General features: G+C 42.3%; 1 protein-coding gene and 2 long non-coding RNA genes across 3 annotated transcripts in view; 1 reads left to right on the top strand and 2 right to left on the bottom strand.

Annotated features, from left to right (window-relative positions):
• The window catches only part of SPPL3 (signal peptide peptidase like 3), a 149,312-nt gene extending 136,721 nt beyond the window's left edge, over window positions 1–12,591 (top strand). The window contains exons 7-11 of the mRNA XM_082699679.1: window positions 5,815–5,921; window positions 7,926–8,089; window positions 8,854–9,053; window positions 9,977–10,086; window positions 10,764–12,591. Coding sequence (XP_082555805.1) covers window positions 5,815–5,921; window positions 7,926–8,089; window positions 8,854–9,053; window positions 9,977–10,086; window positions 10,764–10,835 — 653 coding nt within the window. The 3' untranslated portion in view covers window positions 10,836–12,591. The remainder of the gene's footprint in view (window positions 1–5,814; window positions 5,922–7,925; window positions 8,090–8,853; window positions 9,054–9,976; window positions 10,087–10,763) is intronic.
• The window catches only part of LOC309848284, a 76,572-nt gene that overhangs the window by 24,647 nt on the left and 24,575 nt on the right, over window positions 1–27,350 (bottom strand). The window lies entirely within an intron of this gene.
• LOC309848283 lies at window positions 8,170–16,369 on the bottom strand. Its single transcript, XR_014302940.1, has 3 exons — window positions 15,826–16,369; window positions 14,552–14,635; window positions 8,170–8,786 (listed from the first exon to the last, which is right to left on the bottom strand). It is a non-coding gene; the product is annotated as an uncharacterized lncRNA (long non-coding RNA).

Genomic DNA, 27,350 nt, shown 5'->3' on the forward strand with positions numbered 1-27,350 from the left:
TCAGTTTCCCAAGTCAAGTATCAGTGCTTTCAGTATTCCTACGGATTGGTGTTTGATACATCAGTGCTTGTGGAGATTGATAAAGAGTTAAGTTTGAGGGAACGAAATTACATCTAAAGTCACACAAGTTGCTGGCCTGGTAGAAGAGTGAATGCCAGTTTTTATATACTAGGCATTGAGTATTGAGAAATACCAGGTATGTACATTTGACTTTTCCTAAGATTAACTCTTGATATCTGCAGAATGATTTAACCTAAAAGCAGTAGGTGATTTTGAAAGACTTTAATAGAGCATAATCTCTTTTTAAATCTGTGTTATAGAAAATTAAGGAGTCTTAGTCATGATGATTGGAGTAAGGATAGTAACTGATTAGTCCAAATCAGTCTCATAGCTGCTTTTATGATTATATCCTTTAATCTCACCTAAACCAGTGCTTCCTGATGAGGAAACAAGCAGTTTAGATATTTCTCCTCTACTACTTCTGAACAAAAATATTTAGAAATGCTGGTTGGTTGGTTAATATCTAAATCAGATTACTTCAGTCTATTTAAAATCACTGGATGACTGTTAGCTATATACTCTTAAGAGAAACTGGTTTGTGTTGACGTCCTTAAATGAAAGAGTCCACTCCCATAAATATTACACATAAATGATCTCCCTATACAAATACTGTGTTAAATGAGATGACAGGAGCTTCAGGTGCCACTGTTTTAACTAGAGTAATAGCAGACAGTCATCACCTAACCAGACTGATTAGTTTCAAAGCCGGCACACTCAAAGTCCAGATGGTGCTTAAGCTACATTGAAGTCTCTCAGCTTCCTCTGAGGTTCTTTGTAATCCCACTGACTTCTAGTGACTCTGTACTTTCGTGGAACTCTTTATTCATGTGTCCAGACACACATGTTACTATCTGTAGGCTTTGCTAAGGGTTTTAGTTTACCAAGCTGCTGACCCGCAAAGATTAGATACCTCTCAAAGCAGCAAGCAGTGTGTTTATACTCTCATCTCTGCTCTTCCCAAGCATTGCAGAGAACAGAGAAATACATATTTTCTAGTAGTATATAACTAAAAGAGAAAAGATTGGCATTGGAAGGTGACATTCTTTTCAAGATCCACTGATTTACACAGCCATCTGAAGTACATACTTGAGAAAGATAAGCAGAATTTTCCTCATTGTAACTCTGCAGGCAGGGCTAGGGACAGGCTTACTAGACTCACTAACAGAAGAAACGGATAAGCAGATCTCTGTAAGATAGAATGCAGAGTCCATTGCACTACAGGATTTCCTGTAGACTGTAGAGTTCCTGAGAGCTGCCCATACAATACAACTTTCTTTTCCCAGTGACCACTGTCGGAAATACATTTCCATTCTCAAATTCACCTGATAGCTAAAATTCTTTGAGGGTTCAGTGAGGTTCCCCAAACCCCACTTAACCCGAATGTGTGGATGTTTTTATCACCTTTTGTCATTATTGCTGGTCCCCAAAATTTACTTGTCTAGGAGTCTCTTCTCCCCACCAGTTCGCACTGGTTAAACGGCCTTTGTAACCAAAAATAGAGTTCTCTCCCTACCTGGTCCCCCGAAAAGGGGAACCTTTGAGCTTTTTAAAATTGTTTCTCAGGGGCGCCTGGGTGGCTCAGTGGGTTAAGCCGCTGCCTTCGGCTCAGGTCATGATCTCAGGGTCCTGGGATCGAGTCCCACATCGGGCTCTCTGCTCAGCAGGGGGCCTGCTTCCCTTCCTCTCTCTCTGTGATCTCTTCCCTTCCTCTCTCCTACTGTGATCTCTCTTTGTCAAATAAATAAATAAAATCTTTAAAAAAAAAAATAAAATAAAATAAAGTTGTTTCTCAGACTCTAGTGTTCAGTGTGTGTGTGTGACTTGTTTTCTGCTGTTAAGAAGAATCTGGAACTGGTTCTTTTCTGACATGGAAATTATCTTTGTAGATGTCTCTGCAGAATCAGAATCATCATAGGGAGTGATAATTTGGTAGTAGAATTTTTTAAAAAATGAATGTTTCTCAATGAAAGCCTGTTACTTGAAGTTAGAGTGAAAACAGAATGATAAATGTGGTTGTTTTAGGGCAAGGCATGAAGTATATTTTCAGGCTTATATACTAAAAAGCATTAGTAAGAGACTTAAGCATGTTCTTGAACTAAACCTAGAGTATTTTATCTACTTTCACCTTCATCTGGCAAATTAACCTTTTAAATTTGGGAAGCCTTGAAAGAATTTGACCAATGGGTGGTGTGGTACATTAGCTAAAAGTTGATGAATCTTGTGCACACACATTTACTGTTCAAAGATTATTACACCAGGTCCATAGTGTATGTCTACTAACCAGTTCAGGGACTAGAAGTCTTGAATAGATGTCTAGTCCAGCCACCTCATTTAATATGCTTGTTACTAATCTATGATTAGAAAATGTACAATGCCAAAAATCTAGTAATTGGTTTGTTTTAAAATGCTAGACTCTGGCAATTAGTCCACATAAGGCTAAGATAAGACTCTACAGTTCTACAGAACAGAGTACTGCCTAAGATCTTACTACAGGTTACATGTTTCTCTTCAAGAACATTTTGGCTCGGTTCGGTGTCATTGTCTTTGTCCCTGGCCCTACTGGTCATGGAAGGCAAAGTGACACAAAGATTATATCAATAATACGTTGAAAGTAATTCTAGATAGCTGGCTAAGAATAATAATTTACTTAACAATTTTGGTTATTTTACATTTAACCAAAAGTTAAGGTTGGTCTTGAGTTTCTCAAAAAGTCAAGTCTTGGGCACCTGGGTGGCTCAGTGGGTTAAGCCACTGCCTTTGGCTCAGGTCATGATCTCAGGGTCCTGGGATCAAGTCCTGCATCGGGCTCTCTGCTCAGCAGGGAGCCTGCTTCCTCCTCTCTCTCTGCCTGCCTCTCTGCCTACTTGTGATCTCTCTCTGTCAAAGAAATAAATAAAATCTTAAAAAAAAAAAAAAAAAAGTCACGTCTTCAGTTTCTCAACCAGCATGGAATGAGGGAAAGCTACCACCCCTTTTCATTTTGGCTTGGAAAAGCCCTAAAGAGGAGGTGAGACTTTGAAGGGTTATTTAATTGAAAGCATGAAGAAAAAGAGAGGCAAACTAGGCAAACACCTGTGTTTCAGGGATGTGACAGATTGTGGCAATATTTGTTTGGGGGTAGGAGTGATACTGAGAGAGTCAGGAGGGATGCATTTTGCCTCTTCAAATGTGGAGCTCACAGCACAGTGGGGATGGTTGGTCGGAATGACTGGCAGAGGGTACGCTCAGCTTAGCTGGAGACGAAACAATAGCTGAGGAATGGGAGCAAAGGAAGGCAGACTCTGAAACCTCACTATGAGTTGTGCCCAAGGCCATGGGACTTATAATTAGACTAGACCCATCACAGAGTAGGGAACCTAGTACCATATGCAGGAAACACACAGTGATTGTTTCCAGTGGCAGGGAAGAATTAAGTGGGAGAGAAGCCAGAGTGGGAAAGGATGCATGTCAAACTAGGGAGGTGTAGGGAAGCGTGAACAAGTGTACTATGGCCACAAAGGGTGGCACCCAGAAAGCCTGCAGCGTGAGTGTACATGATGAGAGACTGTGGAAAACTGAAAACAGACCCAGAGTTTCTAGTTTGGAAGATAAGAAACTGAATGGCATTGTCTGGAATCATGGAAAATCCTGTCACTAAGCAGTTCTATCTTGTCCGTGGGTGGTTTCCTCTCTGGTGGGGTAGGATTAGTGTAAGAGGATTGGCAAAGCAACAAGTGGATGCTTAGACCATATGGCCAGAAAGGCTTCTCCAATTTAGGATTAAGTAACTGTATGGCAAGTTGAAAAGTTCTAGAACAGACCAGTCACCTGCGTGTGTCACAGAGGCATATACATTTAACTTGGGAACCTGCCATTTTGCTTGTCTGTCCCTTTCGTTGGCATAATACCTCTTTTTCAGGTGTCATCCGTCCACTGACCTCCACTGGCCACATGCCTGTCCCTTGTATGTCCATCTCAGACCTTCATTTCTCTTTCTTCCCTTGATATGCTTCGCACTCCACATATGCACTTGTCTAAGTTTCTGAACAGATCACTTCTTGTTCCCCTACCCCTGCATCACCCCTGCATCTGCCCCCAGGGCTTCCCACCCTCCACTGACCACTGTTGTTCCTCAAGTCAGCTGAGCTTATCCCTGCCCGTGTCCTGAGTATTGATTCACAGCATAGCCTACTCTTTTTTCCGAAGATCATTATAATGGAAAATATCATTATTAAAAAACAGGTATGAGTTGATTATATCAGGGTCCTTCATTGTTTTTATGAATTTATTAAAAATTAAAGGGGACCCTAGTAAAATGAGCACATCCTAGATTATTGTAAAATCAGAAATTATGTTTGACCACCTCTCTCCAAAACATACACACAGTGCACACCATGGAGATTAGTGAATACTTCATAACAATAATGACAGGGGAAATTGAGATAGTTTGCTCTTCTTCCCAGTTTTAGTGTTGTCTTCCAGGGATGGGAGTGGTTGTTCTCATTTGTTTGTGCAACACCATTCCCATGGTAGGAACTCACCAAATACTAGTTGAATTGTTGCGTCTAGGGTCCACCAAACTGCTGTATTTGCCCACTTAGTTACATGTATTGACAATTTACCACCAATTCTATTAAAATGATATCCATCTGTTAATACGGTCTTGCTTTTCTTACCTTCCTTAGAATTAATTTGAAATTTAAAGTAGACAGCAGAATTTTTCATTCATTCAGCAAATATTTGTTGAGTGACTACTCTGTTAAGTGCTGAGGCTTCACAGAAAGAATAAGCCATGGTTTCTGTCTACCAGGAGCACTGAGTTTAGGGAACAAATTCACTTGTTATATAAATTAATCACACTGTTACAGAATGGATGAATGTGTTGAGAGAGAGAGTTCTGTAGCATCACAAGAGGTGTTTCCTTAATCTGATTGGATCAGGAAAGACTTCCCTGAAGAGGGCTTTTTGTGAACAAGAAGGAACATAGTTGAGAGGTGTGATCATATTTAGGTGACTAGAGAACAGAGCCAGAGCACTGCCTGCTGAGGGCAGGGGACTTGGGCAGTGGAGAGCGCCCTCCCTTACATCCCTGTCAGTGCCCATCCAAGTTTTCTGACCTTTGTTCCACTGTGAGAACCCACAGGAAGTACAGAAGCAGCTGAAGTGGTCTGATCAGACCTGTGTTTCAGAAGAATGGAGGAGAGCCGAAGGCAGGGAGAGACCATTCATCTGCATGACCTGTTCTGGTCTCCTGGGATGCAGCAGGGAACCATGCCCTCAAGGACCTGGTATTTTAGTTGAGAGAGAATTTAAACACATATATATAGTGTATGTCAGATTTTGAGAGGTGTGAGAAAAAAAATAAGGCCAGGATAGGAGAATGAATTGCTGAGTAAATAAAAGGGGATGTGATCTCAGGTGTGGGCAGACCGCGTAAAGTCCGGAGCAAGGGGAAGGCCAGAAGCAGAGCCAAGAAGTCTTAAACTGGGCCTGGCCAAGAGCTTTATCATTCAGAACAGAATCTCCTGGGTCTTACACAGTTAGCACTATCCAAGAACATGAAAAAAAGGATGTTCCCAAAGACCAAGCAGGTCAGAATTGGCTCAAGTGGGCTATCTGCACAAGTAGAGTATAAATGTCTTAAACTGGAGCTTAAACTGAGCTGCTTGGTTTTTGAGGGGACTTATAAACTGTTAGGTGTATAAGCAAAATAGCTTGTGGAAAGAGGATGAGCCCATACTCCACACTGACCAATGTCTGTGGTCTCCTCCCCAGCCCTGGCCATGGGTCTCTGTGTAGCCATGATCGCCTTTGTCCGCCTGCCCAGCCTCAAGGTGTCCTGCCTGCTCCTCTCAGGGCTTCTAATCTACGATGTCTTTTGGGTAAGTGTCTGTTTCCCCGAAGCCACCGCTCTCTTGTGTTTAATTGGAGTGTTGATTCCTGAAAGTTCTTAACTTTAAGTATCCAAATGCTGTCTGGCTGGAGTACCTCCTGCCTAAGATCACTCCATCCAGTCCTGAACTGTACATCCTAAGGGGGGGCAGGCATCTGTCCCCACCTGTTTGTTGAGATGTGTTAAACAGATAGTGCATCTGTGTCTCTTGGGGTGAGGGAGAGACCAGGCAGACAAGATTCTCTGCCACGGGAACAAATATTTTTTTCTTCTCCGAGCATGCAGTCAAAGAAGCCTGATGTTAGCCCAGAAATAGACCCTCAACTCTGTGGTCAACTAATCTTCAACAAAGCAGGAAAGAATGTCCAAAGGAAAAAAGTCTCTTCAACAAATGGTGTTGGGAAAGTTGGACAGCCACATGCAGAAAAAATGAAACTGGATCATTTCCTTACACCACACACAAAAATAGACTCAAAATGGATGAAGGACCTCAATGTGAGAAAGGAATCCATCAAAATCCTTGAGGGAGAACACAGGCAGCAACCTCTTCGACCTCAGCCGCAGCAACTTCTTCCTAGGAACATCACCAAAGGCAAGGGAAACAAGGGCAAAAATGAACTATTGGGACTTCATCAAGATAAAAGCTTTTTTTTTTTTTTTTTTTTTTTTTTTTTAAAGATTTATTTATTTGACAGAGAGAAATCACAAGTAGACAGAGAGGCAGCCAGAGAGAGAGAGAGAGGGAAGCAAGCTCCCTGCTGAGCAGAGAGCTCGATGCGGGACCCGATCCCAGGACCCTGAGATCATGACCTGAGCCGAAGGCAGCGGCCCAATCCACTGAGCCACCCAGGCGCCCCAAGATAAAAGCTTTTGTACAGCAAAGGAAACAGTCAACAAAACCAAAAGACAACGGACAGAGTGGGAGAAGATATTTGCAAACAACAGATCAGATAAAGGGCTAGTATCCATAATCTAGAAAGAACTTGTCAAACTCAACACCCAAAGAACAAATGATCCAATCAAGAAATAGGCAGAGGACATGAACAGACATTTCTGCAAAAGACATCCAGATGGCCAGTAGACCCATGAAAGAGTGTTCCACATCACTCGGCATCAGGGAACTACCAATTAAAACCACAATGAGATACCACCTCACACCAGTCAGAATGGCTAAAATTAACAAGTCAGGAAATGACAGATGCTGGCCAGGATGCGGAGAAAGGAGAACCCTTCTACACTGTTGGTGGGAATGCAAGCTGGTGCAGCCACTCTGGAAAAGAGCATGGAGGTTCCTCAAAAAGTTGAAAATAGAGCTACCCTATGACCCAGCAGTCACACTACTGGATATTTACCATAAAGATACAAATGTAGTGATCCAAAGGGGCACATGCACCCAGATGTTTATAGCAGCAATGTCTGCAATAGCCAAACTATGGAAAGAATCTAGATGTCCATCAACAGGTGAATGGATAAAGAAGATGTGGTATACATATACAGTGGAATACTACACAGCCATCAAAAGAAATGAAATCTTGCTATTTGCAGTGACGTGGATGGAACTAGAGGGTATTATGCTGAGCAAAATAAGTCAATTGGAGAAAGACAATTATATGATCTCCCTGATAGAAGAATTTGAGTAGCAGCACTGGGGGTTGGGGGTAGGGAAGAAAAAAGGAAACAAGATGGCATCAGGAGGGAGACAAACCATAAGAGACTCTTAATCTCACAAAACAAACAGGGTTGCTGGTTGGGGGGAAGAGGTGGTGGGGTTATGGACATTGGGGAGGGTATGTGCTATGGTGAGTGCTGAAGTGTGTAAACCTGGCAATTCATAGACCTGTACCCCTGGGGCTAATAATATATGTTAATTGAAAAACTCTTGACATTGCATTATTCTGAGACTTTGCTCTTAAGAACAAGGAGGGTTGATGCTGAAATCAAGGTGCTCCCAGCTTCCTCTGTTAAACACATCTCTCCATTTGGCTTTCGGCAGGTGTTTTTTTCTGCCTACATCTTCAATAGCAATGTCATGGTGAAGGTGGCCACGCAACCGGCTGACAATCCCCTTGACGTTCTATCCCGGAAGCTCCACCTGGGGCCCAATGTTGGGCGTGATGTTCCTCGCCTGTCTCTGCCTGGAAAACTGGTCTTCCCAAGGTAAGACTGGCATGTCAGGCCTCACGTTGTGATAGTGAACACTGTCTTCCTGTTCCTCTGTGTTCCTTCATTAGGAACACAGAGGAACAGGAAGACAGTGTTCATCAACATTCTTATCCTAGACGGGAAAAGAGATGTGAGTCATCCTCTCTGTTTTACGAATGAGGAAGAGAATACTGATTTGAGTATTTATCATTAAATGATACAGGTGCTGCTTTTTATTATTGATTAATGTTATCAAAAAGCCATATGCTACTATTGTTAGTATATTTTAGAGTTGCTGGAGGAAATCAACAGGAGACTCTGAAACTTTTTTATTTCTAAAGCATTTGTAAAAATATGTCCGAATGCTAAAATTATGCAGTTGCTGATGATACAATCTTAGGAAAAATTATGTTGCTTTAAAATCCATGTCTGGGAGTAGTCAGGTGCTTGTTTAAAGTCACAGCAGTGAATGTGTGACAAAATATGGAATTGCTTGACATTTCTGGAAGACACATTACTTAAACAGATGAATTCAGCAGTCACTTTAGAGGTACTCTCCCTGAAGCAGTGAGGGGCCTGGTTGAAGACATCTGTTGCCAGTAATCTTGTGGCTTATGATCTCTAAAAACTCTTAAAAACTATTGTTCTACCTCTAGAGATTTCCATCTCCCATTCAGGTAAGTCCAACTTCTTAAAAAGCTGACAGACGACTCTGCACAGGAGGAGGAGAAATAGGATTGTTGAGGGTAGCATCCCTGACCTATGACACTGCATTCCAGCTCCACTGGCAGTCACTTCTCTATGTTGGGCATTGGGGACATCGTGATGCCTGGACTCCTGTTGTGCTTTGTCCTTCGTTATGACAACTACAAAAAACAAGCCAACGGCGACTCCTGCGGTGCCTCTGGACCTGCCAATATCTCTGGACGCATGCAGAAGGTCTCCTACTTTCACTGCACTCTCATTGGATACTTTGTAGGTAAGAGAGCTGGAGAGCCTGCATGGGATCCCCTGACTGTCCTCCAGGCCCTGGAGTTAAATCAGGTCTTTTAGCTGCAGACACTAGGTGGAAGGAGAGCAGTACTCTGGTTGCTGTTCTCAACAGCCACAGAGAAAGAAATACGTGGCCCATGACATGACAGATGCTGTCTCTACTGGCCAGCCCAGTTCCCTATCCACCAATCTGAAGACTATTGTGGAAAGACTGACCAGGCCTCAGAGTTAGAAACATCCACCACTCAATGATCGTGGATCAGTCTGTGTGCTGAATTAAATCTTCAGCTTGAGGTTTTCCCACCTCATGAAACAGGTATTTCCCTTTATTTGTTCCACTTGTCTGTCACTTCTAACTTTAGACTCTCCCTGGGCCAGTTCTTCTCTAGCTGGCTCACTCACACACAGACAGGGAAGACCCACATAATGGGGCTGTAGGAATGGTGGGAACCTGTCTGCTGCTCCAGTGGCTGGCTACAGCAGGATGCATCATTTCAGCACTGAGGCTCAGAGAGTTGAAACGCCATGACCCAGGTGACAATGCTTGCAGAAGGAGCAGAGTCAGAACTTGAACCCACCTCTTTGCCTCTGAGTTTGGCATCACCTACCACACGAGACTGGAGGACCAGGCACATTCAGGGCAGAAGTAAGGGCTTAGATAGGAAGCTAAGCACTGAGGGGCACCTGGGCCGCTCACGGGTGCTTGGAATTGTAGGACTTTAAAAGCTGTGCTGCTCCACCCTGGGCAGAGATCACAAGCAGGGCCTCTCCCTGGGCATCCCTCTAGACAGCACACTTCACAGGAGAGCTGTCCGATCAAGACCCTGGCAGGTTATCAGCCAGGTAGCAGGCCTTCCTCACTGAGGGTTGACCCCTCAGTGTTGTATATGAATGTTTCTCCCTTCATAGGTCTGCTCACTGCAACCGTGGCGTCCCGCATTCACCGAGCGGCCCAGCCCGCCCTTCTCTATTTGGTGCCGTTCACCTTATTGCCGCTTCTCACAATGGCCTATTTAAAGGTGAGAGAAGCAGTTAGAAACCTGTGAAAGCAGTAACTTGGCATTGACTCAGCACTTGGGTATGTATTCTCCTTGCCAGAGGTGGGTCTCCTTAAGCCCCACAGCTCTTGACCTTGATGGTGGGTTGGTGGGTCTTTGTTCACCTGGTATGAGCAGCCTCTTCCAGCCTGTTGCAGACACTGGCACAAAATGCTAGTGAATTAGACTACTATGCCTCTCCGTCATGAGCGAACTTATTGAAGTCCCTAGAGCCCAGCTGCAGAGACTTCCCTTAAAAGCAGCATCATATTGTTACCTAATAGCTTTTTACTACTTTGCATTAAAATTTTGAGATAGTTAAGAAATGTATGATTACAGCTAGACTTGGAACATTACCTGATACATAAGATTTGTATTATCCTCATTTTACAGAGGGGGAAACAGGTAAAACTAGCTTGGCTTTAGCATCTCTCTCTTAAATGATAGAACTTATACCCTTCTTTACTAGAGGGGCCTAAGAGCTCTTCTAGAGAGTTCTTCAAAGAATGATAGGTTACTTTTCATTGAATAAAATTTGCATGTTCTTTGATTCTTCACAGAAGCCGGCTGGCTGATCTGAGATCAAGAATCAGAAAGGACTTATAGATGTGTGTGGCTATGTTTAAATCTATAACTTAGTAAAGTTCCTTCTTCCCCAGGGTGACCTTCGGCGGATGTGGTCTGAGCCATTCCACTCCAAGTCCAGCAGTTCCCGATTCCTGGAAGTATGATGGATCCCAGACAGTGACCAGAATGGCCATCTGAGTCCTTTTCTGTCAACGCGTGGTTTTGTTTCCTCTTAGAGCTGGCCTGGTACTTGGAGATGTACCTGTATAAGGAACTGATGTGTGACTGGAATTTGCGTTTGCAGGGAGCTTGTGTGCAGGAGCGAGGTGCTGGAGCCCTGCTTCGTTTTTTCTCTTCCTGCCGTTGTAGAGGCGGAGCCCTTCCTGAAGTGACAGGCCCTCCCCAGCGCTCCTTCCTCCCCCGTTTTTATGAATCTGCACCAGACTGTTACCTGTGGGGGATGGAGATATGACTGCTTAAAACTGACCACGGCAAGGAGTCGATCTATACCTTTTGAACACTAAAAAGGATGAAAAATATTAGCAAACCGAAGTTTCTTCAGTGAACCCTCAAGAACTTTGGAACCAGTTTCCTATGGGGGACTCCGTTTCAGAGAACTGAGACAGAAGCTCTTCTGTCATTATATTCTTTCCTTTTTCTGGATTTATTAAATATTTTCTGTGGTGTGAAGTGACTTATTAAAAATCCACAGACATTGAGTGACTTCTTAAAACATACAAATAAGAATTTGTTGTAATGAGTTCATGTCCACCCAGATGTTGTGTCGGCAGTGAACGAGGGCACGGTTTTATACATACACACACGCACACACCGATACATATGAATAAACAGAATTAAAACCTGCTAAGATCATGCTGTGTAGCAGACAGGGACTTGCTGTAATTTTTAGCATGTAGAGCAGTTTATTCCGGCTTCCTTGTATATGGATACGCTGCTGTCTCTCCCCTCCACAACTGAACATGCAGTTAAAAAACCAGTATAGTATTCGTACTGATATACTCATGGACTTTCGGGGGCTCTTGTTTGGTTTTGATCAGTGTAGCCAATTAGGGATGAAAAGTTCAAACTTTTTGGCCCTTTTTTTGTTTTGTTTTTACAGGCTTCTCCCTTGCAGGGTTTTTAGTAGTTTCTTCTTGAACCAATGCATGTAATATAGCAGCAGGTGTCTTTGTGCTTTCTGATCATAGTAATGTACTACTTGTAAATACATTTTTCTATTTTCTATTGTTTTTGTATTTTTTCTTTTTTTCTTTTTTTTTTTTTTTTGGCATTTTGTTTCATTGGTGTGCTGTATTTCCCATGCCCTCACTCCTTGAAGAAAAAAAGGAAAAAAGCAACATGATCCTGTCCTTGCTGTTGTGATTATAGTCTTGGTTTACCTGTGGTGACAACTGGGTATTGGGGACAAATGTCAGTTTCCCCTCTGAGCTGGGCCCTACATTGCAGGCATGGCAGAAGGAGCAGACTGCTCTGTCCCCTTAGAATCTGACCGTGTGCTGTGTGGTCTCTGCTGGAGAGCCATGGTATTCTGGTAGTAACTACTGTGATCATGTCAGCTCACTTTTGTCTTGGCAACCCCAGCCTGATAAGAAATGGCCCACTATAGAGGCAGAAGCCTGGCTACCTGACAGCAGAAGTGGGAGAAGGGCCCACATGTATCCCTCTCCCCCTTCAGCAGGTAACCTGCCACCGCTTTGACCTGTGCAATGAACTGGTGTGCTGTACCTCCCCGCGGAGAGAGCTCATAGGCAGTGCGTGTCGCGTGGTCATGGGGACGTAAAGCGATTAAGACTATGCGTTCACCTGTTGTGTCTTCAAATCCTGCTGAGGGCCGTTTCGTTTTTTGTTGTTTTGTTGGTTTTGTTCTGTTTTTGTTTTTTAATAAATGACTCCTTTCTAGCCTTTGTCACCTCATCTTCACTTTTGGTTGCTGGTACCACACAGAGCCTTTCGTCACCTCCCACCCGCTGTGCCTGTTCCAGAAGACTGACGGGAAGACCTTGTTTTCAGACAAGGTTGCCTATAGCTCTGGTTGATTTCAGTCCTAGAGATGTCAAAGAACTGAAGCTTCCGTTGTCCACAGAACTCGAAACAGCCTCTGGAGTTATTGAAGACCAAAGGTACACTGGTGTGCTTGCTGCTTATCAGCTGTTCTTCCTTAGCCCTCCCTGATGCTAGTGACTAATTAAACGGGGCAGGAGTCGGGGGACTCTACCAAAATTACTCCGATTAAGGGTAAGTGCCAATAATAGTTAAAAGTAGTATCCTGGCAGTTGGTCATTTTGATTTTTCTATCTTTTCGTAAAAATACTAAATTCCAGACAGAAGGAATATAATTTTTTGTCATCCTTACTTCTGTGCAGGTTTAGGGGGAAAAATACCCACTTGGGTCTCCTGGATGTAATTTGGATCCCAGCTGGTAGTTCTCAAAGCCCTTAAAACTTTGGCAGAGGAACCACAAATAACTCCTTTTGTTTTAACACAGAAGACACATTAGAACTTCCCTGGTTCTGGAAGTAGTGCTGTTGTGGAGGGGTGGGAGGTGCTGCAGTTACAGCACACGATTTTGGTCTTTCATTATCCAGTCTTCTCCCCTGCCCTGCCTGATGCAGATTTATGTCCTCAGCTTTTTTTTCTTTTTTTCTCTTCTGGTTTCTCAGATGGTCTGAGTTCTGTGGTCTTCTAAGAAGTCTTTGCATTAGGCAAGGCATGTTGACAAAGTTCTAGCACAGACCACCTTTCTTCCTCACTGGTCTGAGTTTCTTCCTCCTCCAAAGAGACTGCATGCTGGGACTCCTCATTTACATAGTAACTTTATTCTAATCTGAGCTAATGAAGATAGAACAGCAAAGTTTATGCAAAGCCTAGTATATTCCATTACTGTTACTACAGCTTCTGCTTTTCTGAATAAGATAGCTGCACAACTCGCTGTGTAGGGGAGTTCAAACCAGCACTGGAGGGTGTGGGGGTAGGCTACTATCTGAATTTCCTTTGTAGCATGCCAGCACAAACCTTGGTTAAACAGGTAAGTTATGGCACCCATAAGAAAAAAGACTAGTTCTCTGTGAGGGTGGAGGGAAGGGAGTTCTGTTTTGTCAATAAAATGTCAAAAATAGAATCTGCCGTGTCTGCATAGCAGCTCTCACATTACTGCTAACCAGATCCAGCGTTGTATGTCGACATTTGTGTTTGGTAAAGGCCAACATTTACGTCAGAGCCTTGGAATGTAGCCGTTTTGTATATACATGAAGCGTACTCTTCAAGAATGTCCACTGCAATTCTCCTTCCCCGTAGAAGCAGGGCAGACAGTACAGGCTCCGAAGGAAAGCTACCTGTCCTACTTCTGATCTTCCAGTGCATACTGGCCTGGACAGACTCAGTCACATTGCCTTTGCAATTTCCAACAATGAAATCACTTCAAGAACAATGGCTCTTACACAGGTGGCAGCCTTGCCCCAGAGTCTGTACGAAGTCCTGCAGATCTCCCTGTAGAGCTCAGCCCTCTTCCCTCTTTTGGGAGCGATAAGCCAGGTAAGAGGTTTTTTATCCAGAAATTATTTCTATTCCTGTGCAATTTATATACTGCTGTTTGCAGGACTGAATGAACACTTCTTCAGATTCGGACTTTTGACTTCTCACATGTATGGAGCCTTCCCCAGAACAGTTCATTGATGACTCCTCCTCGTGGCTGTCAGCCATAATTTGTTTCCTCCTCATTTCCCCTGGAATTCAAAACCCTTTCCTGCCCACTGGTGGTCATTTCAGAGTTGTTTCAACTTAAGCTGTGTCAGGCACTGGGTGCTCCGGGGAACAAAACCAAACAGCTGATCCCTAGTGCCCCACGGCAGGGGTGCCTTACCAGGCTGGGCACGTGGGGAACGTGGTCTCCGTAGATGAGGTCACTCAGCAATGTAGCATTGAGTTCGAGAGAGAGAGTGTCAACCTGAAATCGTTAGGAAGCAATAATTAAGTACAGCTATTTGGGATATACAGATTTGGGTAGCAGTCCAAATAGTGTCCCACTAGGGAGCAAAAACCAGAGTTAGTTTTGTTTTTTGTTTAACAGAAAGGGCATTGATATTATTTACAAAGATTTCTGATTGGTGGTGGCAGAAGACTAATCTTGGCTGAACATAATTGGTTGCTAAGGCTGTCCCCGAAAGCAAAAATCTGTTCCTGTACGAAGTTGCAGATATGTACAGAGTCCTTCAGAGGATCTGTGATTTAGCCCAGTCCAGAAGTTCATGGTTCCATCCGGTGAGGATGTGCATAAGGCCCACCTCCTTAATGGCCTCCTGGCTCCTTTTAAAACTCCTTGACAGAAGTGATCTTATTTCACCTTTGACAGTAGAATCTAGAGCTTTTGGTCCATGACTCTGGACTTTCCTGTAAATAGCAAAGGCATAGCTGGGAATGCAGGACTGGATCCTGCAGCTAACAAAGGGAAAGCAGGGCTATAAATGCTCCTTTTTCCTGCACCATGGTGCTCCTGGACAAATACATAAAACTACAGCAGACAGGAGCTCTGAGCACGTGATCTCTGTGCAGCATGGTTTAGGAATCTTAACTAAAGCCAGCAGTTCTAACTTTATGCAGTACTTTCTCGTAGTGATCACTTTGGTGTGCTAGAGCTTTTAGGTATTTGAGTTATTAAAAATTCATGTGGCTGACTCAGGCTTAGTTTATGGCTCCTCTGATTACAATGCTGCCTAGTCAATTGTTGAAGTTCCAGGAAGTCTAGCCCCTGTCAAGGAGAAACTGTTTCACTTGCCACTGGTTTGCAAGTGAACAGTGTTCCTGAGAGGAATCCATGGGCTTGCTCCAGCCCCCACAGAGTCCTGGGATTCTCACTAGATCTCAAGAAGACAGAGGAATGGGAATCAGTTGGGGAGAGGAAACAAGGCTTGAGACTGGGAGCTGGGAAGTTTGCCAAGCAATGGGCTTTTGCCTTGTGAGGAATGAAAGACAGGAAGTGGGTGTCCAGAGGACAAAGAGATGGAGAGGGGGCAGCAAGGTGGCCGCGTGCCAGCATTCTGGCCGGGATTCTGAATGCCAATTCTCTGCCTTCCCAAACACTCTGCCTCCAGGCAAGTTACCTCTCCACCCTCTAATGAGACGGTTCACTCAACCCACCTGGACTTGGAGATGCAGGGAGCACATGTAGCTAACTTTTAGCCTGTGTGGTTGAACCTTTCCATCGGAGACCATGGATTCCCTCCCTCTTCCAGTTGGTGGTGCAGCTTGCTTGGGATATTTTCTGTGGGTATATAGTAGCACATCCTGGAGCAGCTGTGCCCGGCTTTACAGGCTTCCTGGCGAGGGCAGACACCGAATTTCAAAAAGAGGTTAAGGACTTGCTTTTATGAGAAGGAGCACTCTTGGCCTCCTCTAAGGATAAGTCACGGTCTTGCTAGCTTGACAGTGGTGGAAACAGTGCCACCCACCCCAAGGCTGGTGGCAGGTTTGGCCAGGTCTGAAGGAACACCTCACGCTGGCCAAGAGCCCCAGGCCCCCCAGAAGCCTGGGGAATGAAGAAACACCTTTCCCCCCACAATGCCCCACTCCTTTCAACAACTACAGGTGTAATCAGGGCCTGTGCCACTGGATGTCATCCAGTGGGTCTTCCTGCTGCCATTCTGTCCGGCTTTCACCATCGTCTTCAAGGAGCTGTTCTGTCAGCAGGCCTCCCTGCATGCAGAGCACAGGGACTGGAAGGTGACACCACAGCTTTTGACCTGAACACTTAATTGCCAAAACTGAGAGAAAGGAAAGACAGAGGAGGAGTTCTGGTTCAGTCAGTAAAGCAGCTAGAGAACTGGGGTGTCTTAAAGATAGAAATATACATTCCCCAAGGCTTTAAATACCAAGATGATCTCAATAGTGACAGGAAGGAAAATAACTCCCAAGTCAGCATTTAGCCTCACACAACCACATGTGGCCTGGGGTTAGTGATAAAGCCCCTCTGGGCCCTGGCGATAAAGGTGCGTTATTTCAAGTACCAAATGAATACTAGGCACTTCTCTGGTCTGTTGAGTTTTCATGTACTCTACACAATTTACCAGTCTCTGTGGAGTTAGAATGCAATTAAAATTATCAGATTTAAACAAATAGACATGCTTTGATTATCAAAGCAAGCACAGCTTCTGTAAGTGCTTCCAGTTCATCACTGAGGAAACTGGTTATCTTTCCCCTGTTGAGGGGTAAAGGGAGGGCTGGCACTTGAATTTGAATCCTAGTCTGGGTGTTCAAAACAGAGCAGATTCTTTATAGAGAATAGGATCTTTGCCATAAAACTAGGCCAGCCCAGGGTCTTGACATTTTCCGGTGTGCACTGTAGGACTTGGTACAAAGCAGGATGCTGCTGAGCGTGTCTAACAGTTCCCACATGTGTGAGTCCTGCAATGTCTGGGCAGGGCCCAACACTGAGCCTCACCCCGGTTAAGTTTAAGGAGTGGCCTCCCAGAGCCTTTAGGGCCTTCCTTGAGCCATTCTCTGAGGTCAGTTTAGGCCTTAATTGTTTGCAGCCTGGACTTAGCAAAATGCTCACAACAGAAACATGATATGTCCTCAGCAGTGAACATAGAGGCGCTTACAAGAAGCCACTTGTTCTCTGCAATAACTCAAATGCGACAGGTTCTGCGTAATAGGTCCTTAACATTTTGGCTGCCTAAGGCCAAGGGTATCAACCTCTAATCAGATTCTGCAAACCAGTGGTGATGTTTTTGTTTTTCGTAATAAACACTACCTGTGCCCTTTCTCACTTCATGTACTTTAGAGTCCTGCTACTTATTTTGAGGGAAAAGTTAATCACTGCATTGTGAAGCTCCCCATCAGTCATTGTGAACTTGTATTAGTTCCCAAATCTGCAGGCTTTTCTTGAACAGCCTTGGAACAAAAGATTCAATGGGCTAAACTCCCAGTCTATTTTAAAATAAAGAGCAGTGTCATTCTAAGCCACTTGGCTGAAGTCAGTCCACAAGATAGAAGAGGGACAGAAGCCAGAGTCAGTAGAAAGCAAGAGTAGATTCAGCAAAGCATTTAGAAAATTATCCTCAGGGACAAGGTGGGGAAGTCAGGGCTGAGGTATCATTGATAAAATGGGTTAATAACTCGTTAAATGACCCTGTTCCAAATAAGCAAAGGAAGGGCCTGGCAGTGACTCAGAGCAGCAGCCCTGGCCTTTGTTTTCAGCCCCACCCAGTAGTTTCCCTGACAGTGTGGCTGAGGCAATGCCTGCCAGGCTTAGCAAATTGGAGGAGGACCTGAAGCGAGGAGCCACAACCATGATCCAAAGAGAACGTAGAGGACTAGAAGTACTTAATCCTACGTGGAATTTTGATGGTGAGGGCCACTACCATCACCAGTTTTACAGAGGAACTCAACGAGGCCTCCAAGATCACTACCTGATAGCTCCAAACACTGGCCTGTGACCTTAACCCCTGTACTTGCTCTCCAGCACACTGTTACAGATAGTCCCCACCCTCCGAAAATACAGTCATTAGACTCTGTGTGGTAGCTGACTGGCTTAGTAGCCCCAAAACATTTTAAATCTAACCATTGCCCAAAATGAATGATGATTGTTGCAACCACCTCTGCCCTGGTCTTCTCAAATCCAGTCCATATTCCACGTTTGTAAGCCAAAATGGTAATCACCTCATATTTTTAATAAAACCTCATGATACAGACGAAGAAGATTTTATTACCCATTTTATATACCAAAAAAATTTTCAAGGTCAGTTTGCCTCAGGTGTTTCTACCGTCTTTGTCCAGCTTATCAGAAGGTAATCACATCCCGGTGTTGTAGATGTGACTTGTGTGGCTTAAACAAAAGGGGGATAGGGGTGTCTATAAACAGAGGACTGTGCAAACAACATTCTGTTGGAGGAGGTGAGGGACCACCAACCCTATTAGGCAAAGAAGGGCTGGAGTTTGGGCTGCCTGGGCCCTTCTGACTCAGCTGCTGTCCGGAGATGTATGCAGACTTCATTCCCAGCCGTGTTGTGGCAGTGTGGACTACTACTACTAAGAGCACGGTCTTGTATAAATCAGGAGTCCCTAGGAAGGAAGGGCCAGGACCAAACACCTCTTTGAGGCATCTGAAGCAACCAGATTTCAATGTTAAAATCTTGAATCCCCATTGCTGTCATTAAAATAACAAACCATAAAAATAAATGAAAATAACTGCCAGCCACTGTTTCGATCTCCAGCAATGGTGGGCTGTAAATTAAACAATCCTTCTGCTAAAAATAACTTTAAACTATAGAAAATGTCTTTTACAAAGCAGTGAAGAAGGTTCTGCTTCTGCTAATGGTGGAAGAGCTTCTACTCGTCCAACCCTCCCACAAATGACAACTATAGATTCTCAACAAAATGAAGAAAACAAGTACCTTAAGGCAGTGAAGACCAACCAACCAAATGGGAGTTGCCCTTTGGAAGGAAATGCCACCGAGTGCCCATTTTTATGGCTTTTTGCCTGAGGACAATCCCCAGTTGCCACCATAAGGTAGTTAAAAATTGGATAGAAACCTGCAATCTCTCTGGAAAACAGCATGGAGTTTCCTCAAAAAGTTGAAAATAGAGCTATCCTACGACCCAGCAATTGCACTACTGGGTATTTACCCTAAAGATACAAATGTAGTGATCCAAAGGGGCACATGCACCGGAATGTTTATAGCAGCAATGTCCACAATAGCCAAACTATGGAAAGAACGTAGATGTCCATCAACAGATGAATGGATAAAGATGATGTGATGTGTGTATACACACACACACACACACACACACACACACAATGGAATACTACACAGCCATGAAAAGAAATGAAATCTTGCCATTCGTGACAACATGGATGGAACTAGAGGGTATTATGCTGAGTGAAATAAGTCCATCGGAGAAAGACAATTATACAATCTCCCTGATATGAGGAAGTGGAGATGCAATGTGGGGGGGTTGGGGAGTAGGAAAAGAATAAATGAAACAAGATGGGATTGGGAAGGAGACAAACCGTAAGAGACTCTTAATCTCACAAAACAAACTGAGGGTTGCCGGGGGTAGGGGGGTAGGGAGAGGGTGGTGGGGTTATAGACATTGGAGAAAGTATGTGCTATGAAGCGTATAAACCTGGTGATTCACAGACCTATACCCCTGGGGCTAATAATACATTATATGTTAATTAATTATTAAAAATAAATAAATAAAAAGAAACCTGCAATCTTAGCTTCAGTCACCAAAGGAAATGGTTTGGAATCACCCCAGTACCTTAAAAGTGAGGGAGTCAATCTCTGAAAGAGTGAGTGAGTACCCATGGTCTGTGTATAAACTCTGCCTAAATCTTTAATCTCTAAATATAGCAGACTCCAAGCAGCCCACTGAAAGAGCTGAAAAGAAAGACCAACTGCTGCCCACCACAGGGGAATCCAAGTTTTAAGTCTGAGTTCAGCCAAGTGCCTGTTTTTAAAATATTCTTCAGAACTTCTTCACTATATTATCACACTATCTAGGAAATAATTCGAAATTACTACAGAGGAAAATGTGATCCATACCAAAGAGAGAAGGTAATTAACGTAAACTGACTTGGAGATGACCCAGATGTTATTAACACTCAAGATTTTTAAATCAACTATTACAATGATGCCAAAGAATGTAAGGGAAAATAAGCTTATAATGGATGCACACATAGGAATTGTCAGCAGACAAAAAGTAATGAACCCAATAAAATTCTAAACTGAAATATACAGTACCATAACTAAATTCAATAAGTGGGATTAATAGCACATTGAAGATGACATGTTGAAGGATCATTAAGCTTGAAGGAAAAAATAAAAAAGCAGGGGCTACAAAACATTTTCTGCAAAGGATCATAGTACTTGTGGCTTTGAGGGTCAAAAGTTTCCATTACAACTACTCGTCTCTGCCACTGCAGTGTGAAAGCAGCTAAGTAAATGATTAGGGATAAACAAATTTGGCCTAGATGGATCGAGTTTCTTAACTCTGAAAAAGAGTGATAGACATCCAATCTAAAGAACAGAGGAAAAATAGCTATTCTTCTGAAGCTGTTTCAAAAATCAAAATGGAAGGAAAACTTCAAAACTCTATGAGGTCAGCATTACCTTGATCCCAAAACCAGACAAAGACCCCACCAAAAAATTACAGGCCAACATTCCTGATGAACATGGATGCAAAAATTCTCACCAAAATACTAACTAATAGGAGCCAGCAGTACATGAAAAGGATTATTCATCACAACCAAGAGGGATTTATTCCTGGGCTGTGAGTTTGGTTCAGCATCTGCAAATCAAGGTGATATGCATACATTAATAAAGAACAAGAACCATAGGATGCTCTCAGTAGATTCAGAAAAAGCATTCAACAAAGTACAGCATCCTTTCTTGATCAAAACTCTTCAGTGTTGGGACAGAGGGTACATACCTCTGTATATATCATCAAAGCCATCTGTGAAAAACCTACAGCGAATATCATTCTCAATGGAGAAAAACTGAGAACTTTTCCCCTAAGGTCAGGAACACGGCAGGGATGTCCACTATCATCACTGCTAGTCAACATAGTACTAGAAAGAAGTCCTAGCCTCAGCAATCAGACAACAAAAAGAAATAAAAGACATCTGATTTGGCAAAGAAGTCAAACTCTTACTTTTTGCAGATGATATGATACTGTGTGTGGAAAACCCAAAAGGACTTCACCCCCAAATTACTAGGTCTCATACAGGAATTCAGCAAAGTGGCAGGATATAAAATCAATGCACAGAAATCAGTTGCATTTCTACATACCAATGAGACAGAAGAAAGAGAAATTAAGGAGTTGATCCCATTTACAACTGCACCCAAAACCATAAGATACCTAGGAATAAACCTAACCAAAGAGACAAAGGATCTATACTCCAAAAACTATAGAACACTCATGAAAAAAATTGAGGAAGACACAAAAAAATGGAGAAACATTCCATGCTCATGGATTGGAAGAAAAATATTGTTAAAATGTCTATGCTAGGGGCACCTGGGTGGCTCAGTGGTTAGGGCCTCTGCCTTCGGCTCAGGTCATGATCCCAGGGTCCTGGGATCAAGTCCCGCATCGGGCTCTCTGCTCAGCAGGGAGCCTGCTTCCTCCTCTCTCTCTGCCTACTTGTGATCTCTCTCTGTCAAATAAAGAAATAAAAAATTTTTTTTAAAATGTCTATGCTACTAGAGCAACCTACACATTTAATGCAATCCCTATCAAAATACCATCAACCTTTTTTGCAAAACTGCAACAAATAATCCTTAAATTTGTATGGAACCAGAAAAGATCCTGAATAGCCAGAGGAACACTGAAATAGAAAACCAAAACTGGCGGCCTCACAATCCCAGACTTCAAGCCTTATTACAAAGCTGTAATCATCAAGACGGTATGATTCTGACACAAAAACAGACACATAGATCAACGGAACAGATTAGAGAGCCCAGAAATGGACCCTCAACTCTATGGTCCACTAATCATTGACAAAGACAGGAAAGACTATGCAATAGAAAAAAATCTCTTCAACAAATGGTGCTGGCAAAATTATACAGCCAAATGCAGAAGAATGAAACTGGACCATTTCTTTACATCATACACAAAAATGAACTCAAAATGGATGAAAGACCTAAATGTGAGACAGGAATCCACCCAAAATCCTAGAGGAGAATACAGGCAGCAACCTCTTCAATGTTGGCCACAGCAACTTCTTGCTAGACAGGTCTCCAAAGGTAAGGGAAACAAAGGCAAAAATGAACTATTGGAACTTCATCAATATCAAAAGCTTTTACACAGCAAAGGAAACAGTCAACAGAACAAAAATTTGAGGGGCGCCTGGGTGACTCAGTTGGTTAAAAGACTGCCTTCAACTCAGGTCATGATCCCAGAGTCCTGGGATCAAGTCCCTCATCAGGCTCCCAGCTCCATGAGGAGTCTGCTTCTCCCTCTGACCTAATTCCCTCTCATGCTCTCTCTCACTCTCTCTCTCAAATAAATAAATCTTGGGACGCCTGGGTGGCTCAGTTGGTTAAGCAGCTGCCTTCGGCTCAGGTCATGATCCCAGCGTCCTGGGATCGAGTCCCACATCGGGCTCCTTGCTTCACAGGGAGCCTGCCTCTCCCTCTGACTCTGCCTGCCACTCTGCCTGTGCTCGCTCTCTCTCTCTCTCTGACCAATAAATAAATAAAATCTTTAAAAATAAATAAATAAATCTTACAAAAAATTTTTGATAAATGACAATGGGAGAAGATATTTGTGAATGACAGATAAAGGGCTAGTATCCAAAAACTATAAAGGACTTATCAAACTCGACACCCAAGAAACAATCCAGTCAAGAAATGGACAGAAGACTCTACATCACTCAGCATCAGGGGAACAAATGAAAACCACAATGAGATACCATCTCATCCCAATGAGAATGGCTAAAATTAACAAGTTAGATAACAACAGATATTGGCAAGTATGCAGAAAAGGGGAACCCTCACACACTGCTGGTGGAAATGCAAGCTGGTGTACCAGTGTGAAAAACTCAAAAAGTTGAAAACAGAGCTACCCTATGACCCAGCAATTGCACTATTGGGTATTTACCCAAAGACAGAAATGTAGTGATCCGAAGAGACATGTGCACCCCAATGTTTATAGCCCAATGTCCATAATAGCCTAACTTTGGAAAGAGCCAGATGTCCATCAACAGATGAATGGATAAAGATGATGTGATACGTGTACACACACACACAAACACACACACAATGGAATATCCAGCTATCAAAAAATGAAATCTTGCCATTAGCAAGGACATGGATGGAACTAGAGGGTATTATGCTAAGCAAAGTCAGTCAGTCAGAGAAAGACAATTATCAGATGATCTCATTGATGTCGAATTTAAGAAACAAGGCAGAGGATCACTGGGGAAGAGAGGGGAAAAAATGGAACAAGATGAAAGCAGAGAGGGAGACAAACCATAAGAGAATCTAACAAACAGCATTTCTGGAGGGGAAGGTGAGGAAGGGATGGAGTAACTGGGTGATGGACACTGGAGAGGGTATGTGTTGTAATGAGCACTGGCTATTACATAAGACTGATGAATCACAGGCCTGTACCCCTGAACAAATAATACATTATATGTTAATTTAAATTAAAAAAAATTTTTTTAAACGTGAAAAAAAAATGGTCAGAGCATCTTGGGACATCAAACAGTCTAGCATACCTATAAATAATTGGGATCCCAGAAGGAGAAGAAGGAAGGCATTAGGCAGAAACAGGATGGTTTTTTGCTTTTAAGTAGGCTCCAACTTGGGGCATGAACTCACGACCCTGAGATCAAGAGTCACATGCTCTACTGAGCTAGCCCAGGGCCCCAGAGTTTTTTTTAATAATGGCCAAAATTTTCCAAATTTGGAGAAAGTTCTAGAATCATAACAAACCCCTAATGGAATAAATACAAAGAGAGCTGTACCCAAGGACTTCATTGTCAAGTTGCTGGAAACTAAAAATAGAAAATTTTGAAGGCAACAAAAATGACACACTTAAAAAACCACATTTCAATTATATACTGCAATATTCTGCAGTATATTGCAATACTGCAAGCTTCTCATCAGAAGTCACGATCATTAAAAGACAAATGGGATAACCTCTTTAAAGGTATGAAAATAAAACATGTCAACCCAGAATTCTATTACCAAGTGGGAATATTCTTGAAAATGCAGGTGAAATATAGACATTTTCAGATAAAAGGAAGAGTCAGCAAGTAGCAGAGCTGCATTACAGGAATTACTAAAAAGTTCTTCAGGGGCATTTGGATGGCTCAGTTGGTTAAGCAGCTGCCTTTTGCTCAGGTCATGGACCCAGGGTTGTGGGATTGAGCCCTACATTGGGCTCCTTGCTCAGCAAGAAGCTTGCTTCTCCCTTGCCTGCCATTCCCCCACTGCTTATAGCTTGCATGCTCTGTGTCAAAAAAAAAAAAAAAATCATTAAAAAAATTTTTCTTTCAGGTCAAGGGAAAAGAGACCAGTTGGGAATTGAGGTTTACAGAAATTAAGCCAGTCGGCCTAGTAATTTCAAAATGATCTCAGTAATCCTTTCTGTTATTTATCTCTTCTATATAGTTCCCTCCCACACAATCAGGACTGGTCTGTTTGACCACCAGAATATGAAGTGAGAGTGTAAGATGTCCAAAGTGAGGTCATTAAAGACATTGACATAGGCATAAATCTTCATGACCTTGGATTAAGCATGAATTTTTGAGAAATAACAACTAAAACACATACAATCAAGGAAATAATAGATAATTGGACTAAAATAATTTAAAATAAAAATTTAAAATATTTGTGCTTTAAAGACACAACCAAGAATGTAAAAAAAAAAAAAAAAAGTCCAAGGAATTGGATAAATTATTTGTAAATCACAGATAAAGTCTTAGTATCCAGAACATTTAAAGAACACTTACAACTCAACCTTTTTTTTTTTTTTTTAACAACTCAACCATTTAAAAAATCCAATTATTATGTGGGCAAAAGAACTTGAATAGACATTTCTCCAAAGAAGATATATAAATGGCCAATAAGATCATGAAAAGTTGCTCAACACCATTAATCATTAGGGAAATACAAATCAGTCATGAGATACCACTTCACATCTACTAGGATGACAATAATAATAATAATAATAATAAACCAGACAATAACAATGCTAGCCAGGATGTAGAGAAACCAGAACTTTCCTACATTGCTAGTAGGACTATAAAATGGTGCAGCTGTTTTGGAAAACAGTTTGGCAGTTCCACAAAAAGTAAAACATGGAGTTACCACATGATCTAACAATTCCACTAGTGGTTATATACACAAGATAATTTAAAAAATATATATCCACACAAAAACCTGTACACAAAGGTTCACAGTAGCATTATTCATAATAGCCAAAAAGGGGAGATGACCCAAATGTTCAACTGACATATGGATAGACATGTATCCATACAATGGAGTGTTATTTAGTAATAAAAAAGAATGAAGCATATACATACACTGATAGATAATACAACATGGATAAGCCTTGGAAACATTATGCTAAGAAGCCAGACACAAAAGGCCACATAAAATACTGTTTCACCTATATCAAATGTCAAAAACGGGCAAATCCTTAGGGACAGAAAGGAGATTAGTGGTTGCCAGGGGAAGGTGAAATGGTAATAACAGTTAACAGGTAGAGGGTTTCCTTTTAGGGTGATGAAAATATTCTGGAATTAAACCACAGTGGTGATTCCATAGCTTTGTGAATACACTAAATATCCACTAAATTATACACTTTAAAAGTGTGACTTTTAGGGGCGCTTGGGTGGCTCAGTGGGTTAAGCCGCTGCCTTCAGCTCAGGTCATAATCTCAGGGTTCTGGGATCAAGTCCCACATCGGGCTCTCTGCTCGGCAGGGAGCCTGCTTCCTCCTCTCTCTCTCTCTCTGCCTGCCTCTATACCTATTTGTGATCTCTGTCTGTCAAATAAATAAATTTTTTTTAAAAAGTGTGACTTTTAGGGACACCTGGGGGGCTCACTCAGTTAAATGTCTGCCTTAAGCTTGGGTCATGATCTCAGGGTCCTGAAATCAAGTCCCACATCGGGCTCCTTGCTCAGTGGGGATCCTGCTTCTCCCTCTGCCTGCTGCTCCCCCTGCTTGTGCTCTCTGGCAAATAAATTTTTTTTTTAAGTGTGAGTTTTACAGTATGAGAATTATATCTCAATTTACAGTAACACTAAACAAACCTCCCCCTTCCATCTTTCTCAGAACATTCACATTGGGAGAAGCCAGATGTCATGTCATGACAGCACTCAATCAGCTTTATGGGGAGGCCCATATGGCAAGAAACGTAATCAGTATGCTGTGAGGTAAGAACTTGGAAGCAGATCCTCCAGCTCGAGTCAACCCTTTAAATGACTGCAGCGCTGACCAGTATTTTGACTGTAATCTCCTAAGAAGGTACAAGCCAGAATCATCTAGCAAAGCCAATTCTGATTCCTGCCTCACAGAAACTGTGGAATAAATGTTAATTATTATAAGTCACTAAGATAGGAGGTAACTTGCTATGCAGTAATAGATAACTAATACAATTGTCAATTGATTAAAAGATTTTTCTCTAAATTTCATTAATATACCTGTAACTGAGTGGAAAACTCAACATTGTATAGTGGGGTTTCTGATATATGAAGATCTAATACCTATAACAACTATTGCATAAAATACGGGTGATGGGTAAATGGACCTCTATGGTTGCAATATTTTTATATTTTTTGTGAACTAACAAAATATTAATAACTCTAGGTAGATTGTGAAAAGTTTTTCATGTATATTGTAATCCTTAAAGCAAATACTTAGTAAAGTGCAAAAAGTATAACTAAAAAAGTCTAATATGAGGAATTAAAATGGAATACTAAAAACTAAAGAAATCAGGAAAACAGAAAATTAAGATGGACAAATAGGAAAATAGCAAAAGAACCAACCTAAATATGACCGTATCAATAATTACATTAAACGTTAATAGGCTAAAAGAATATTAATGGGCTGATAACCCAATTCAGACTAAAGGAATAAAAAGGAGTTTAACCCTCCCACCTTAAACAACTAAAACGTGAAATATATGAAACAACAGGTCTCAGACAGAC

This window comes from Mustela nivalis (assembly GCF_964662115.1).
Source record: "Mustela nivalis genome assembly, chromosome: 14".
Taxonomy (NCBI): domain Eukaryota; kingdom Metazoa; phylum Chordata; class Mammalia; order Carnivora; family Mustelidae; genus Mustela; species Mustela nivalis.